The sequence below is a fragment of the Onychomys torridus genome, chromosome 7 (assembly GCF_903995425.1).
Source record: "Onychomys torridus chromosome 7, mOncTor1.1, whole genome shotgun sequence".
NCBI lineage: Eukaryota > Metazoa > Chordata > Mammalia > Rodentia > Cricetidae > Onychomys > Onychomys torridus.
In genome coordinates, this window is record NC_050449.1 from 20,430,701 (window position 1) to 20,447,621 (window position 16,921).

Genomic DNA, 16,921 nt, shown 5'->3' on the forward strand with positions numbered 1-16,921 from the left:
CTCATATTACTTGGGAAATACTTCATAACCATTCCATTTCCTGCAGGCTGTGGGAGAAATGTCTAAAATACTTCAAAGAGGTAGTCCTGCCCCTTGGCCCCTGCCCTCCCTTTTTAGCCCTCCCTTACACACAAGTAAGTCATTTCTGCCACTGTTTCTGTCAGACTCTTGTTAGTGTGGCCCAGGAGAGAAGGAAGGAGGCTTGCGCTGCTTGGGAGATCCTGGGCCAGGTATTCACGGGAACTCGGATCTTCCACAGCTCACAACAGCTATCGGGAAATGGATTGTTCTCTCCATGAGATATACCAAAACCCTGCTTAAGGCCACCAGGCTGAGAGGTGGCGATGCCCATAGTCACCCGGCTCCTTTTGCCTAGGACAGGCACAGGAAGCTGTGTTCACAGAAGTACTACTCTGTAGAGTTAATTCCATAACCACTGTTCTAGCTATTGTGGGAAGCTGAGACAGGGCAATGTATATTCAAGGACCGCCTGGGCTACAGGATGATCAAAGCCATCCTGGGCAATTTAGGAATGAATGTCTTGTCTCAAAGTAATAAACAGAGAGGGCTAGATAGAGTCCTTGCCTGTAGTGTACCATATTCAGTCTCCTGTATGTGAAACAGAAAGGAAAAAAGAGGAAAAAAGAAACTGTGGTCCATGCTTATCACCCCAACTGTGGATAATCATGAGTTCCAGGCCATTTTGAACTACACAGCAAAACTCTGCCTCAAAAACCAGAGAGAGAGAGAGAGAGAGAGAGAGAGAGAGAGAGAGAGAGAGAATTAAAACCAGAACATTTGTTTGACTTCATTGTCACTGTAGCAGAGGCTTGAGATGCATCTCTAAGTACCAGGGGGTCACTGTGCTTTAACATCTGAAGAGCCTCTAATCAGCTCCCGAGTCCTTAGTACCTGAGGGGAGAAGAGTCTGCACAGCACCAGCTCTTGGTTTGGAACATCCCTTCAGGTGGAGGAGATGGGGTTTCTTGGAGAAGTGGCTAACTCTGGGGCTAGACTAGAACAGATTCAGATAGTTCTGGGTATCTCAGCAGGTCGCAAAGATCGAACACACTTAGACCAGAAAGAACACGGGGGAGGGGGGCACAGGGAGGGGAACTTGAAAGCTCCTTGCTGGAAAAAGGAAGTAACAAAGTAAACAACACAGTACTGAATTATAACTCAGGATTTAAAATAAATAACCAGTTCACACTCATGTAAACAAATAGAAAGAAGGCATACCAAATCATTTGAGTGAGGATGCTTGCTGTTGATGATAGTGTAATTCTTCACATTGCAGGGTTGACATGGGAACAGCCTCTGGCAATGAGGCCAGCAGCATCTAGAATATGAACAATGACCACACTTTTAACTGGTCCTCTGTACTAAGAACAGGAAGCAGAAACACAGATACTTGAGTGAATTTCTCACTTCAGCATCATTTACAGCAGTACCTTTTGGGGGAAAATCCAAGAAATGGCCTATAACAGGAGAACAGTAAACTCTGCCCATCACTTTGGGTGATGGATGCTCTCAGTTGCTCTCTGAGTGAGGGGAAGACACCCAGCCTTTCTCCTGGTTCTTTGTGCTGACCTGATCCCCAGGCAGAGAGAACATGCCTGCCAATCAGAGAGTAGCTGCCGCCCACCTCTCTTTCATGGAGGTCAGAATACAATTTATAGGAGCCGATTCTCTCCTTCCACTGTTTGACTTTTGGGTATCGAACTCAGGTCACTAGGCTTGCCCGCAGGCACTTTACCTGCCAAGCCAGCCCACATCTGGCTTCTTAAACCTTTACTCTGGAAGCATTCAGCTACTCCAGGATTTACCAGACTGTTTCATTACTCCGAACTCCTGAACACGTTCCTTCCATCCTTCTTGTTCTGACAGCACCTATGCATCCTCTAAGACCAGAGCCAGCTGTCACCTCCAAGGAGCCAGTCTGGCCACCCTCCTTGTACGGCATGCCCTTGGTACCTATCCTCTGGTCCTGGTGGTTTTTCCTCTGTCTCTACATTAGACTGTGAGCTCCTAGAGGGTAGGGATTGTGTTTTCTTCATCCATGACTCCTGCATAAGCAGCTTCTGAGGAGGCACTCTGTAAATGTTTGCTGAACTTTTGCTGGATATCTGAGCAAGGTTTTTTTTGTTTGTTGTTGTTGTTGTTGTTGTTTTTTCTTTTTCCACTGTAAGTTTAGGGCCCAGAAAGACTGAAAGGGGTGTTCCTGTCTCACACTGCCCCTAATTTTTAAATTATCCTATGCTTAAAGTCAGTGGGTATGCAAAAAATACCAGGAGAATAAGAACTAGGCCTGTGGCCCCAACCCTGAGTGGCCAAGCCGGGGAATCCCCGTCCCCTCAAGTGGCCGGGACCAGTGCTGGGTTTTGCTTCCTGCCTGCTCTTCACTTCTTGATTTTCTTTCTTCCATTCCCAGGAGAAAAAGATGTTATTATTTTGGGGGATTTTGGCCAAGGGCCAGATAGCAGTGACTGTGATATCCTAAGGAGAGAAAAATTCTACCACCTGATCCCAGCTCACACCTTCACCAACATCAGCACCAGGAATCCCCAAGGCTCCAAGTCTGTGGACAACATCTGGATCAGCAAAAGCTTAAAGAAAGTGTTCACAGGTAGGGGAAGTGCCTCCCACCCCCATGCCCCATATCATCTGTGTTCAGTAGTGGGCCATGGACCTGTAAACATCTGAAGTGACCGATTTTATTCCCCTTCTTCTATAGATACTTAAAGGGTTGTGATAAAAGACCGTGTCATTGTTTGGTCAGAGACACATTTAAGAGGGAAGGGCATGTAACAAATAGTTTAAAGGTAACCATTAGTCCATGTAAGCATTTTACATGTGAACCCAGCTGTAGTCACCTCTGAAGGTGACTGAAGGGTCATGATTCAGAGATGAACTGATAGCTTACCTGAACTTTAAAGATGCTTAGTCATTCAGTGAACATGACCAAGTATTCAAATGCTGTGCCATGGAATGAGGTATACTACACACTTGCAGGGGTAAGAAGACACGTCACCGTTAGCGTTTCTGTCACTGTGACAAATATACCCAAGGTCACCAACCTAGAAGGAAGAAAGGTTCACCTTGACTCCTAGTTTCAGAGGCTTCAGTCCGTGGTCACCTGGCCCGGCTGCTTCTAGACCTCTGGTGAGGTAGTACATCATGGTAGAGATGTGTGGGCACCCGTGGAAGGCACCTGTGTCGGGAATCATGAGCCATTCTTTCATCTGTCCTCTCCCCCACACACCTCTTAAAGTAGCCAGAAAGGAGAGGGAAGGATTCAGGGAGGGGCTGGAGTCAGTGTTCCTGAAACAGCATACACCCAGTAACTTAATTTCCCCCACCTCCTCAACCTTCTACCATCCTCTCTAGTACCATCATCTGGGGACCAAGCCTACAACATGTGAAATTTTAGGGAACATTTAGGAACCAAATCATAACATATCATATAAATGAATGAGAGAAGTACTTAGAGATCCACAAGGGACACAGCATGGTGGATGTCACATGTCCTCAGACTGTGACCCAAAGAGCCGGGAGACAGCAGTATGGAAGAATGGTAGACTTCTGTACGTGAGTGCTGCAGACAGAAAGAACCTGGAAGGGACTGTAGGGCTTTTAGAGGCTCAGGATGCCGGGCACCATCCCCTGACCTGCAGCAGGGTCATTGATAAAAGACAAGCATGTCATTCTCAGCCTCTCCTGCAGCTTTTCAGAACCCCGGTGGATGCGTCATGTACCTCAGAGACGGACGTAAACAGGGAAAGAAGCGATTCCTGGGTCCCGCTGCAAGACACCACCACCCAGTTGGGGCCTCCTTCTTTGGGGTTTAGAATGCGGATGACTGTGTTCCCAGTGCTTTCTTCTCTCTGGACGCTGGTTTCCTACTGGGCTCCAGTGGGCATTGGCTGTCTCATCCGAGGCAAGATGTAATTTGCAGAAGTGCTTTGGAAGCCAGGGCCTACTAGGCCCCCTGGAGGACACTCGTGGGAGGCATGCGTATCAGGAATAGTGAATCTGAGGCATTCTTTCAAGTTACCCCTGCTACAGCTGTCAGGCAAGGTGCCTAGGCTAAAACCAGAATCCAGGCCCTTCAGATCTTACATTAACCCTGATGTCACGTAGCACAGAGGACTGCAACAGAGCCTTGTAATTAATTAGAATCAATTGTTGATTCCATATGTCTACTTCATGTATTTCTGTCGTTGCTTCAAAGGTGTCATTACTTTTTTAGTAGCCACTGTAAGTTTCTCTTTTCCATCCTTTCTGTAGGAAGAAGTTGTCCTCTGGCCTCTCTTAGGTCATTTTGTTGTTGTTGTTGTTGTTATTTTGTGGAGCAAATCTTTCACTGACTATCAAATTATTCATTTGTTATTAGTGGGATAGTGGAGTACTTGCCTAGCACATGTGAGGCCCTAGGTTTAATCCCTAGCACTGGAAAAAAAATGAATTAAAAATACTAATTCAACTCGGGATATAATAAAAAAGGGCATGAAGTTGGGGGGCAGATACATTTGGGGGTCAAGGGACAGTTGGAGAGAGCGGAGTAGATATGAACAAGACACATTCTATATGCATAAAAATTTAAGAATATGCTAAAATATTTTTTAAAATGATTTAAAAAATCTTATTTTAGTTTGGTTGGCCATATCCTGCATGAGCAAGGAGTAGGTCCTCCTGCACACTGTTTAACTGGACAAGGGGCCTGGTCTCTGGGTGCTTTCAATGCCTGTGAGAGTAAACTGCCATCTTTTATATTATATGAAAAATAAAACATAAAAATTGTCCCTGAGTTTTTGCTTTTCAGGCCAGTTTACCAAGGTCATCAGAGCACCTTGACTTATGATGAGCAGTGCTGATCACCCCTTGTCCTAATTCTTGGTCTCCTCTCTCTCTCCAGGTCACTGGGCTGTAGTGAGAGAAGGTCTCACCAACCCTTGGATTCCGGATAACTGGTCCTGGGGTGGGGTGGCTTCTGAGCACTGTCCTGTGCTTGCTGAGTTGTACATGGACAAGGACTGGAGCAAGAAGGAAGTCCCCAGGAATGGCAACGGAGTCACCTTAGAACGGAGTGAGGCCAACATTAAGCACGAGCGATGATGACATCACTGTTTCCACCCTCCGACTCAGGAGGGCATGGGAAGGAGCTGGCATTGCATGGTGAGGAGATCCAGGGCCTTTGAATCATCATTCTGAGGACTTGGTCCCTGGAACACGGCCTACTTTGTGAACACTTTAGAACCTCTCCCGAGGGGAGCCTGTTGACGAGGCACTGGCTGTGCTGGGCACCAGAGCGGCACTGGCTGGAACTGCAGCTTCTCGATGCTGGACAGCTGAGTCCAGGCTTGGGGTGGGGGCTGCGCTGCGGCCACATTGAACCAAGACTTCGGTAAAGTGGAGGTGAGGGATGGCTCAGACTGACAAGCAATGCCACAGCTCTCATTTCTGCCTCACCGGGACGTGGTGTTCTGCAGACAAATTCCAGGAAGCTTTTAACTGTGATGGATGCACTTCTCAAGGATTTTTAGCTTTGTGTTGAAAAGTAATAATAAACAGATTAAACTGACTGGCTGCAGTAAGGGTGTGGGATGGGCTGTCTTGCCCTGTCACCCTAGTCTGACCCTCCCCTGGGGGCCAAGGCCACCCACTCCCAAATACCCTTTTCTACCCTGTCCTTTTTATGTCCCTACCTGAGACCCTACAGAGGTGCCTTTCACATGTCTGTCATCCCCATTATCTCCTCCCTCCCAGCTTCTCCTTCATCTATACTCCATCAGATTTTCCCCTTGGAGGACCACTCTGCTTCTGGGCCTTTAGTGTAGGACGTGAATCCTGTCAGAAACACTCACTTCCTCCCACTTTCCCACACATTTGCTTAGCTTAGAGCCTTCCTCTGTTGTTTCTGAGGTGTACAAGGTCTTTATATCAGCAGATTCTACACTTATAGGTCCTGCCCACCACAGATGAAAACATATCTTTTAAATTGTGTCTGTGCTGAACAAATACAGTTCCTCGTCATCATTCCTAAATGGCAGAGCGTAACTGTTTTATAGGATTTACATGGTCTCGGATGTCTTCGTGTTGTTTGGATGGTTTCACATGTGAGAAGGTGAGCAAAGGCTGTGTGCAAATACTGTACCATTTTGTGTGAGGGACTCGAGCATCCCTGGACTTTGTGTTTTAGAGGGAAGAGTCTGGGAACCAGTTCCCTGTGCATACTAAGGAATGGCTGGCTGCTCATTGAGGGTATTCAGGAAGCTAAACCTGAGTGTATCATCATGGGAGGGTTTGGAAGGCAAGCAAGAATAGGTGGACTTCTCTGAGGCCCCCTTCTGAAGTGTTTATCTAATTATTTTTTATCAATAAAAACTCGGAAGTTAGATATCAGGGTGAGAACCTGAATGATCAGAGAAGCAACCAGTGACTCACTCTCTCTCTCTCTCTCTCTCTCTCTCTCTCTCTCTCTCTCTCTCTCTCTCCTCTCTCTTTTCTCCCTCCCTCCCCCTCTCGCTCTCTCTCTCTCCTCCCCCTCTCCCTCTCTCTTTCTCCCTCCCTCCCTCATCTTTCCCTGTTTTCTCAATCTCAAAAGGCTGAGATTCTCTAAGTCCCTCCCTACTGCTTTATCTGTGTCCCTTTATCTGTCCTCAGTCCTCCAAAACCTCTATGGCTAATTTTGGTCAGCTAGTAGCTAGTTCTGTCCTCTGATTCAAAGCAAACTTTATTGACAGTCTCAGGTGTGTCAGAATGCGATCAAAATATCACACAACACCCCTCTCTGAGCCTGACAGTTTAGGTTTTTCTTTAGGAACATCATCCAACTAATACAGTGACTCCAGGGTTATATTGCCCATTTCATAGATCCCGACAGTCACTCAACCAGCAAGTAAATAAAGGGGTCCAAACCCAGGATTTTCTGAATCTAAAACCCACTCACAGTGTCAACTCACTTCATGCTTAATATGTATGTAAAGTAATAAGAATAAAACATAAATCCTAGTCTTACATTCTCTAGGTCATTCTAGTCTCCTGGGCACTAAGACTTCATTGCTCTTACCACTCCATACCAGGTAAAGCGTGACCCAAGACAGAGAACCTGTCACTGTCACCGAGCCATTGTATCTTCATTCTTGTTGTGTCAACTCTTTCTGGAGAGTTCTAAACAAACGTGTGCTCACCAACAACAGACCAAAGAATGATTCACCAAGTCTAGCTTGGTGAACCAGAGACTTTAATTTACTTACAGGAGCATCGGAAACTTACAAGAAGCTACCCCACTGAAGCAAAGTCTCCTTCCCAGCAATTGTTGACCTTGGGGAGGGGTGGACCCTCCCATGAGGTTTTATATGTCACCTCAAGCGAGTCCTTTGTGTGCTGTCTGGTGTAGCTTGTGAACCATCACTCGGGTGTGTTAGTGTGTCCGATCTCATGAGGGCCTTGTGTAAGTCATCACTGCGGTGATTTCTGACCAGCGGTGATAGTGTGCCACAACAGGCCTGTATGATCACTGCTAAACTGCAGCTGCATCACTGGCTCCTTTACTTCTGACTTTTGACCTTGCAGGCCATTGTTTTGTTCTAGTCCCTCTTGGTTTTGGTTCTAATTTTGACTTTTTTTATTCTGATTTTTTTAATTAATAACCTTCAATATTAAGAACTATTTTTAGGACATGGGAAAAGACAGTTTAATATCTTCAATTCCTTCCTCTTTTTTGTGGGGGGAGGGGGTGGTTTCGAGACAGGGTTTCTCTGTACCGTTTTGGTGCCTGTTCTAGATCTTGCTCCGTAAACCAGGCTGGCCTTGAACTCACGGAGATCCGCCTGGCTCTGCCTCCCGAGTGCTGGGATTAAAGGTGTGTGCCACCACTGCCCAGCCACGCTCTATTTCTTATGAACACGTTTTACAACAGGGTGATTTGTTACAAGTGCCAACACTGGCAGTTACTATTACAGTTTACATTTTTACATTTACAGATTCACTCTATTGTGCATCCCAGGCCTCCCACAAGCATACAAACGCTCCTCACTTTGCTGCGAGATTATGTTCCAGGCAAGCTCCAAATATAACAGGTAGAAGTATCTGTTGTATCAGTGTCACAAAACATCATAACCAAAAGCAACTTGGAGGAGAAAGGGTTTATTTCAGCTTACAACTTTTAGGTTGTCATCCATCACTGAAGGAAGTCCGGACAGGAACTCAAAAAGGGCAGGAACCTGGAGTCCGGAGCTGATTCAGAGGGCGTGGAGGAGTGCCGCTTAGTGGCTTGCTCAGTCTGCTTTCTTACAGCACCCAGGACCTCAGCCAGGAGTGGCATGACCCACAATGGGCTAGACCTGCCCAGGCTCACTGAGAGGACTAGATGCGTATCCCTGGCAACTGAAATTGCAAAGCACCGTTTCTGGTACCAGAATGATGAAGGCAGAAGTCTCAGTTCCAAAGCATCCCAACAGACTAGGCTCATGTACACATCCCAGAAAAACAGTCAAAAGGCCCACAGTGCTGAAAGCAGGCAAGGAAATGTATTCTCAGTGTAGCACAGTGTGAAGAATGGAGTGATAACCTGAAACCTGATTCCCAAGTGCTCACTTTAGTCTCTAAAGTCCTGGAGGAAGCAGGAAACGGGGCGACTACATTTCCACAGCAGTGGTCCAGGTTGTCTTAGTCTGGCTGTGATCTTGTTGGGCACTCTCTCCGGATCCCCCTCCAGAGCTTTGTGTAACACCACTGACTGTTGCCTGGTGGGTGGGTGGTTCTTTGTCTTAAGATGTTTATCTGTCAGGACTTTAGTTCCTGTGAGCCAAAGTAACCAGGGGAGTAAACCTCTGGAGGAAGAGATGCACTTGAGTGGTGGGGGATAAGTGGATGCTCCAGAGCTCAGGAGGAAGGAGCTGAAGCAAGATGGGACTATGTCATTGACCCCCATCAAATCTCCATCAAGTGGGGCTGAAGGAAAAGCACTTTCTGTTTCTACTGAATACAGATCATTCTTCACCTATCATAAAGGTAAATCATAAGTCAAATGGTAAGTTGGAACCATTTGTGAAATGGTATATATCACATTACAGTTTCACAGATAATACTTTTCCACACTGTCTTAGTTAGGGCTTCTATTGCTGCAAGGAAACATCATGACCCAAAAGCAAGTTGAGGAAGAAAGAGTGTATTTGGCTTATACTTCCACAGCACTGTTCATCATCAAAGGAAGTCAGAACAGGAACTCACATAGGGTAGGAACCTAGAGGCAAGAGCTGATGCAGAGGCCATGGAGGGGTGCTTCTGACTGGCTTGCTCTCCATGGCTTGTTCAGCCTGCTTTCTTATAGAACCCAGGACCACCAGTCCAGGGATGGTACCACCCACCATGGGCTGGGTCCTCTCTCCCCCCCATCAATCACTTATTAAGAAAATGCCTTACAGCGGGATCTTAAGGAGGCATCTTCTCAATTGAGGCTCCCTCCTTTCAGAGAACTTTCGTTGGTGTGTCAATTTGGCTTAAGACCAGCCAGCACACATACATGGGCTGTGTGATTTTGGTTGTGTTCTGACAAATAAAGCTTGCTTGGAATCAGAGGGCAGGCCAGCCACTAGCTGACCATAGAGGCTTCGAGGACTAGAGAGAGAGAGGAGACAGGAAGTGATAAGGCAGGGCTAAGAGGATCTCAGTCTTTTTGGATGGAGGAAGGAAGCTACTGGTGATTACTCTCCTGCTTCTCTGATCTTTCAGGTTCTTACCCCAATGTCTGACTCCTGAGTTTTTCTGGATAAGATTAATTAGATTATGGCTTTACACACCTTGTCGCTGGTGGAGACCACTGTTCTGTCTTCACAGTTTTACCTTTCCCAGCACTTCATAGATTTGGAATCATATAGAAAAATTCTTTCAGAGTAACCTTTTCACCCAGGCAAATGCATTTGAGATTTCTGTGTGTATGACTTGGGTTTCTCTCTCTCTCTCTCTCTCTCTCTCTCTCTCTCTCTCTCTCTCTCTCTCTGTGTGTGTGTGTGTGACTTGGGACTCTCTAGCCCTCTCTTTCTCTCTATCCCTCTCTATCCCTCTCCTTCCCTCTCTTTATTATCTTCTTCTTTATCCCCTCTTCCTCCCCTTTCCCTCTCCCTCTGTTGTTGAAACACCCCCCTTCCCACCCCGTGTGGAACTGATCTGCTTTTCCTTGAACTGACTCCTTCCCAGTCTTGCCCTCTCCATGTCCTCCCAGCTCAGCCTCAACTTTGTCTGTAATCACACCATTTGGTTTCCTCCTCTCCTCTTGGTTATTTCCTTCTCGTGCCTTCCACCATCGTCAGACAGTTAGAGAAGGAGCCTAGCTGTGAACGGTTTCATGGGAGAAGCCAATGGCAGTCTTTGGACACGAACCCAAGTTTCTGGAAGTAAAGCTGTTAGGTACTAGGGGAGTGCTTACAGCCAGCAAGCACTGAGTGGAAGCCTCTTGAGTCTTCCAACTTTCCCCACTACAGGGGCATCTCAGTGGCCTGTGACCCCTGGCCATTGTCAGCAGAGCTGGGCCAGCTTCACCTGTGTTAGGAGGCGCTTTGCAGCCCACAACCACAGCAACGCTACTGGTTCTAGTTTGACCAAAAAAACTGAGTAAGAATGACTCTGAGGACAACCAGATGCCCTCCTCCTGGCCTGTGAGACGGTGCCCTCACTGCTCTCTAGGGATGGATACAAAGGAAAGCAAAAGCAATCTGAGCCCCTCGGACACTTTTCTGAGTTCATTTGGTTTGGGCCCATTTCTCCTCTTGTGTCTAGGTGGGGAAGGATGGAAAGACAGAAAACTACTGAGCCACGGCCAAGGAAAGGAGCCCTTCACTCTAGAGTTTCACACAAGCATCTTCCTGGCTGAGAATCAAGGATTCCTACACGGTTATCATTTGCTATGAAGGTTACCAACATAAAAAGTATTTTGTAATGAAATGTTAACATAGCAATAAGTCAGTTTTAAGACTTGAATGTGTATGACCTTGAGTAGGGCCCTAACTCTCCTAAGTATTTTGTGGGTAGCTCAACAAAACTATTACCTTTTTTTTCTTCTTAAACAATGAAAATATCTTAACTGTCCATGTTTCTCACGTAAGCATTCTACCAGGAATGAAGACAATCTAAGGAGCCGCCTGTGCCTTTTTTATTGGGGGAGAGGGAGTGTAATGAACTGTTGAAACAATGGACCTCTCAAAATTAGAAATTCCCCAGGAGTCTCATGCTAGGAGGAGGAAAAGGCTGAAGCCTGGTGCCAGCCCACTGGGGAGCTTTTCTTCCAGAAAGAGATTTACATGGCATGCCAGCTTGCAGAGACTGGAGTGGAGACAATAACAGGACCACACCTTAGCTGGGTCAGCTACTTGTGAATTCCCCTCCCCACTCCTTAAACCTTATGTTAGGATCCTGAAAATGCACTCGGGGTAGGGGAGGTCACTAGACTTCTTTGTTCCTTTCCCCAGTACGGACACATTAAATTATCTCCACTTTTCTTTTTTTGGCTATTACCGTGTCTCTGTAAGAGGCCTGTTGAGGGCAATTGCCAAGTCCACATGGTTAGAACTTCCAGGGACCAGGCTCTGACTCTAACAACTGCAGGAACGATTTTGGTGAACCAAGCAGGAGTCTGACCCACTTATCCTAATAGCTCTTGTAATGTCTGCATCCGTGGAAGCTAAAGTTTTCCCTATTAACTTAATATTGTCAGCTGTACCCCAGGAGCCACCCTGTGATCTCATTTGAATAGCTTAGCAGCACAATGAGCTATAAAAACTACCCACATCCTAGATATGATAGACAACAAATTACAAATCCCTCTGAGATGTCCAAGCCCATGCTCTTGGGTGTGTCTTCCTTTTTTGCTGAGTGCAGCTAGTGCTATCAACTTCTGATCATAACCTGTTAAGAACACATCCCATAAGCTCCTATGTCTGCTTGCCTTCTGCTTGCTTGGTGTGAAATGCTTTTCTGTGGTAAAGCTGAGGATCTGCTTTTACCTGAGTGATGCTTCTTAAAAGATGACAGGACTTGATTTGCACCCAGAACCCTGAAGGAATGCAGAGACATAAACACTAGATGGAGCCCAGCCTAAGAGTACAGCCATAAGAACCAGACCAGCATCTGTAATATAATCCCGAGGAAGGACCACACATCACAGAGGTGCTCTCGAGGGTGACACAGAATTCTGAGAGCTGAGGAAGTGTGGGGGCCCTTAATCTAAGTCCCTGTTCAGGGCATCATCTGTGGGAGGCCCTGAACCTATGTCCCTGTTCAGACACCATCTGTGGGAGGCCAGCTCCACCTTTTCAAGGGTTCCTATGAGGAGGAGAGAGGAGTAAGAAACTTTTAGAAAGAAAGATAGCAGAGAGGAGACAGACAGAAACACAGGATAGCTTTGGGAGGACCTGGATCAAAATCCACTGGCCCCTTCTGTCTCTTCAATAGGGCCTTTTATATCAACACCAAGGGGCAGGCCAAAAGACCTTTCCCTTGCTAGATCAAAGCACACTGCACAGCCAAGTGTAGACCCTTCCAAACACCTGGTAACCATGCCCATGGCCCAATCATTTCCTTATGCAGCCCTGCTGGGTAAAGCAACCTCAGATCTCACTAGGAAACCTCTGTGGGTCTCCACAAGGAAGGAAAACTGAGGAATCAGACTGAACCTGGTCATCAGGCTGGGCTGTTTTCATATCCCACGTCCCTGTCCATCTGTCCTTAGCATCATTTCATCCTCATTTGTTTATGCCCAGTGTAAATTTAGTATGGTGGCTTGGCCCTGCCCTAGTCTTTTCCTCCTTACTCTTTTCCATTTTCTCACACAAAGAACAGACTGGCTGGATTTACAGGTTCTCTATGGCCCAGACTCCTTAGAGATAGGTATCTTATTATATCTGATAGCAGTTATTTACTCTTCATTCAGTCCACCTTTAACCAAAATCCCTTCTCCTCCTGCAGTTCTTCTTTCTACTTCTATTCCATTCCTCTACTTTCTATCAACACAACACTAATCACTAGTCTTACTCTGCTTGCTTCTTTCCAAACATATAGTAACTAATATGTTGGTTATAATCCATGCCCTTCGCCCTTTTAAAGTAATAGCGGTTTCAGAGAAAACAGTGTTTTAGTTGACTCTTACTCTGTTTTCACATTAGGCCTACTCCTTGGTCATTTCTGCTATTGCAGAGGGCATTCTACTCCCGGGGGAGCACTGAAGCTAGAGCCAGTTACCCTGAACACAAGTCTAACAGAAGAAAATGACTCCTCAACCTTACTACAGACTAGTTCCTCTGGTACACAGCAAGTGCTGCCCTTGGGAAGAAAAGTGATTTAAGTTAAAAAAAAGAAAAAAACAACAAAGAAACAAAAACTCTACCAACTGATGGCTTAAGTTATATGTAAGTCCCAGTGCAAAACGCAAATGGCATGAAAAATCAGTACAGGTCTCCTTTAAAAATGACCACATCCACAGTCATGGTCATCAGTGAGTGACTTAGGAGAGACTCCAGAAAGAATTCAAAAGAATAATACATGATAACTGTGTCCAAGGACATCAAAGAGGATACAAATAGACTCGTCAGTGACTTCCAAGAGAACACATGGCTGAATGAAATAAGGAAGTCAGCACAGAGTAGAAAAATGGAATTCAATAAAGACACAAATACTGAAGAACAATTGAATGGAAAAGCTGAAGATGAAAAGTTCAGTAAGTCCAATAAAAAGCTCAGTGGGAAGCCTCATCACAGAATACAAAAGGAAGTCATCAAGATAAGGATCAAAGACAAAGTAGAGGAATTGGAACATTCAGTCAAGGACAAAGAGAAATGGATAAAAAATGTTCAAACAGTATGTAAGACTGTATACCGTAAAAAGACCAAATGTATGACTTCTTGACCAAGTGGTGGCAGTGGGAGGAAGGTGGAGAGGAAGACGAGGAGGAGAATAATTCTATCCTAAAAGCATAGAAACTATTTTCAGTAAAATAGTTTCTATTTTAAATAAAAGTTAAATAAAATAGTAAAATTCAAGCCCAAGGAAAGATATTAGAATAAAGATACCAGTATATAGAACACCAAATAGGACATAAAACAAACAAACTCTCCACATCATGGTTAAAATGCTAAGCATACAGAAGGGGTACTGAAAGCTGTAAGGAACACCACATAGAAAGGCAGTCCCACCAGAATAACTGGTGACTTTTTGGCAGAAACTTTAGAAAGCAGAAATGTGCTGGTGTTAGCCTTTAATCCCAGCTCAGAAAGCAGAGGAAAGGGGATCCCCAGTAAGTTCCAGGCCAGGCTCATCTGCACATTGAGTTCCAGACCATACAGGAATACATGGTGAGACCTTGTCTCAATTCATTAACTAAAATTTTATAAATCCAGATGTGCTTTGAACAGTATATTTCAAGTTCTGAAACAGCTCAGGTGCCAACCTATACTACCATGCCTGGCAAAATAGTCATAATTGAAGGAAAAAGAGAAACTTACCATGATAAAAGATAGATAAGGGGATTTAAATCCCTACAGTAGCTCCAGAGAAGATCCTGAAAGGAATTATTCAGATAAAGAGAAAGATAAATACACCAAAGAGGTTGCAGGATAGATAAGCCAGTAGAAGAGTAGTCAATCCAATGAAAACTAAGAAAGCATCAGAAAATAGAAGTCATAAAATTAGAAGAATTAAAAACAGCCTTTAGTAATAACTGATTACTAATGCTCTCAATTCTCCCAATCAAAAGATACTTGCAAGCAGATTAGATTAAAAAGTAGGCTTCATCTATCAGTTGCGTCCATGATACACATTTTGCCATCAAAGACAGACACTGTCTTAGGGTGAAAGGATGGAAATGGGAGTTCTATAAAATGGAATAAGGAAACAAGCTGACACTGCCAATCTAAAAGGGACTTCAAACCAAAATTAGAAGACAGAAAGAAGGCTACTTCATACCAACTGAGGAAATAATCCATCAAGAGGGCATTATAATTCTAAACATGTACATCCCAAACAGAAAAGCATCTAATTTCAGAAAATAACTAGATATAAAGTCACAGATAACCCCAGCATAATAATGGTAGGTGACTTCAGTATTCTACTCCCACCGATCAATAGATTATCTCATACAGAAAGTAAACATCATAGATCAAATGGATTTAAAAGAACATTCTGTTCAAACACTGCATAATATACACTGATATTTATTTTTTCAGCAGCTCATGAAATATTAATAAAATACATCATGTATTAGGGCACAAAACTAGTCTCAGTGAATATAGGAAAATTGAAATAATGTCTTATATTCTATTTCACCATAGTGGAGATTAAAAAAAGACTACAGGAAATGCATGAGCTCATGGAGATTAAACAACACACTACAGAAGGATGAATATGTCATTGACAACATCAAGAAGGAAATTTAAAAATTATTACAATCAAGTGAAAAAATACAGAATCTTGGCATACACTGAAAGCAGGCCTAAACAGGAAGTTCATATATAGATATACTCCATAAAAACAGCATAATCTCAAATAACTCAGATGCAACTCAGGGCCTTGGACAAACAACAACAAACAACCCCAAATATAATAGATCGAAAGAAATAAATAAGATCAGTGCAGATAATGAAATGGAAATGAAAAAATTACAAAGACTCAATAAAATGAAGAGCTGGTTCTTTGACGAGCAGGTATCACTATGGTAGGATGCGGATTCCTTTGGGTACATGCTCGAGTGGTACAGCTGTTCATGTGGTAGATCTATTTTTAGCTTTTGAGAGGCCTCCATGTGGATTTTCATAGTGGCTGCACCAGTTTGTGTGCCCACCAGGAGTGAATAAGTATTCCCCTTTCCCTGCATTCACTCCAACGTTTGTCTATTATTATTATTATTGTTGTTATTATTTATTATGGTTGGGATAAGATATAATTTCAGAGTAGATTTAATTTGCATTTCCCTGATGGGCCAAAGATATTGAAAACCTTTTTTTTCTTAGCTATTTATAATTTATCTTTTAAGAACTCTCTGTTTAATTCCATGCCCCATTTTAAAAATTGGGTTGTTTTCATGTAGCAGGGTCCTGTGCTGTTGTTCCCCTTGGGGGAGGGGGCCAAGTTGGCACAAAGTCAAACCACATAGACTCCTAGAGAATGTAGAAACAACAAGCCCAATTTATTCAGGAAAAGGCAAGCCTTATATACCCTCCATTCCAACCTGGGGGGAAGTCTGATAAATATGCATCTGCTGGTGTTGGACATGGCTGCATCTCATTGGTCCAGGTCATTTCCACATCATGTCTCAGTTGCGGTTGCTAAGGCCCTTAGGCAGACCCAGGTTGGTTCTCAGAAAGTATCTTTTTTACTTGTTTGGGCCGCTGGCCCTCAAGCCTGTTAGGGATGAGTCATCTCACAGTTTTCTTGATGATATATTCTTTGTCTGTTAAATCTAAAAAAGGTGATTTCTCCATTCTGTGGGCTGCATCATCACTCAAACAATGATGTCTTTAGCCGTGCAGGAACTTTCCAGTTTTATGAGGTTCCATTTATTAATTGTTGATCCTCCTGCTCATACTATTAGGGTTCTGTTCAGAAATGTTCATCTCTGCTTTTTCATAATAACCAGGAAATGGAAGTAGCCTAGATGTTCATCAACCCATGAATGGGTAATGAAAATGCATATTTATACAGTGGAATATTATTTAGCTATCAATAAATGAAATTCATAGGTAAATGGATGGATCTGGAAATAATCATGCTGCCCAACCCAGATCCAGAAAGACAGATATCACATATTTTCTTTCATTTGTAGATGTTAGCTTTGAATCTTCAGATATGTGGTTTCATTTGGAACACCCATAGAAATCAAGAAAGCACTAAGGTGGTATGGGAAGGGATTTTTACAGGGAGGAGAGCTAGAACA

At 44.3% G+C, this 16,921-nt stretch overlaps 1 protein-coding gene across 1 annotated transcript in view; it reads left to right on the forward strand.

Moving 5' to 3' along the window:
• The window catches only part of Eepd1 (endonuclease/exonuclease/phosphatase family domain containing 1), a 105,516-nt gene extending 99,929 nt beyond the window's left edge, over positions 1-5,587 (forward strand). The window contains exons 7-8 of the mRNA XM_036192968.1: positions 2,432-2,626; positions 4,916-5,587. Coding sequence (XP_036048861.1) covers positions 2,432-2,626; positions 4,916-5,115 — 395 coding nt within the window. The 3' untranslated portion in view covers positions 5,116-5,587. The remainder of the gene's footprint in view (positions 1-2,431; positions 2,627-4,915) is intronic.
• The last annotated feature ends 11,334 nt before the right edge of the window (positions 5,588-16,921 follow it).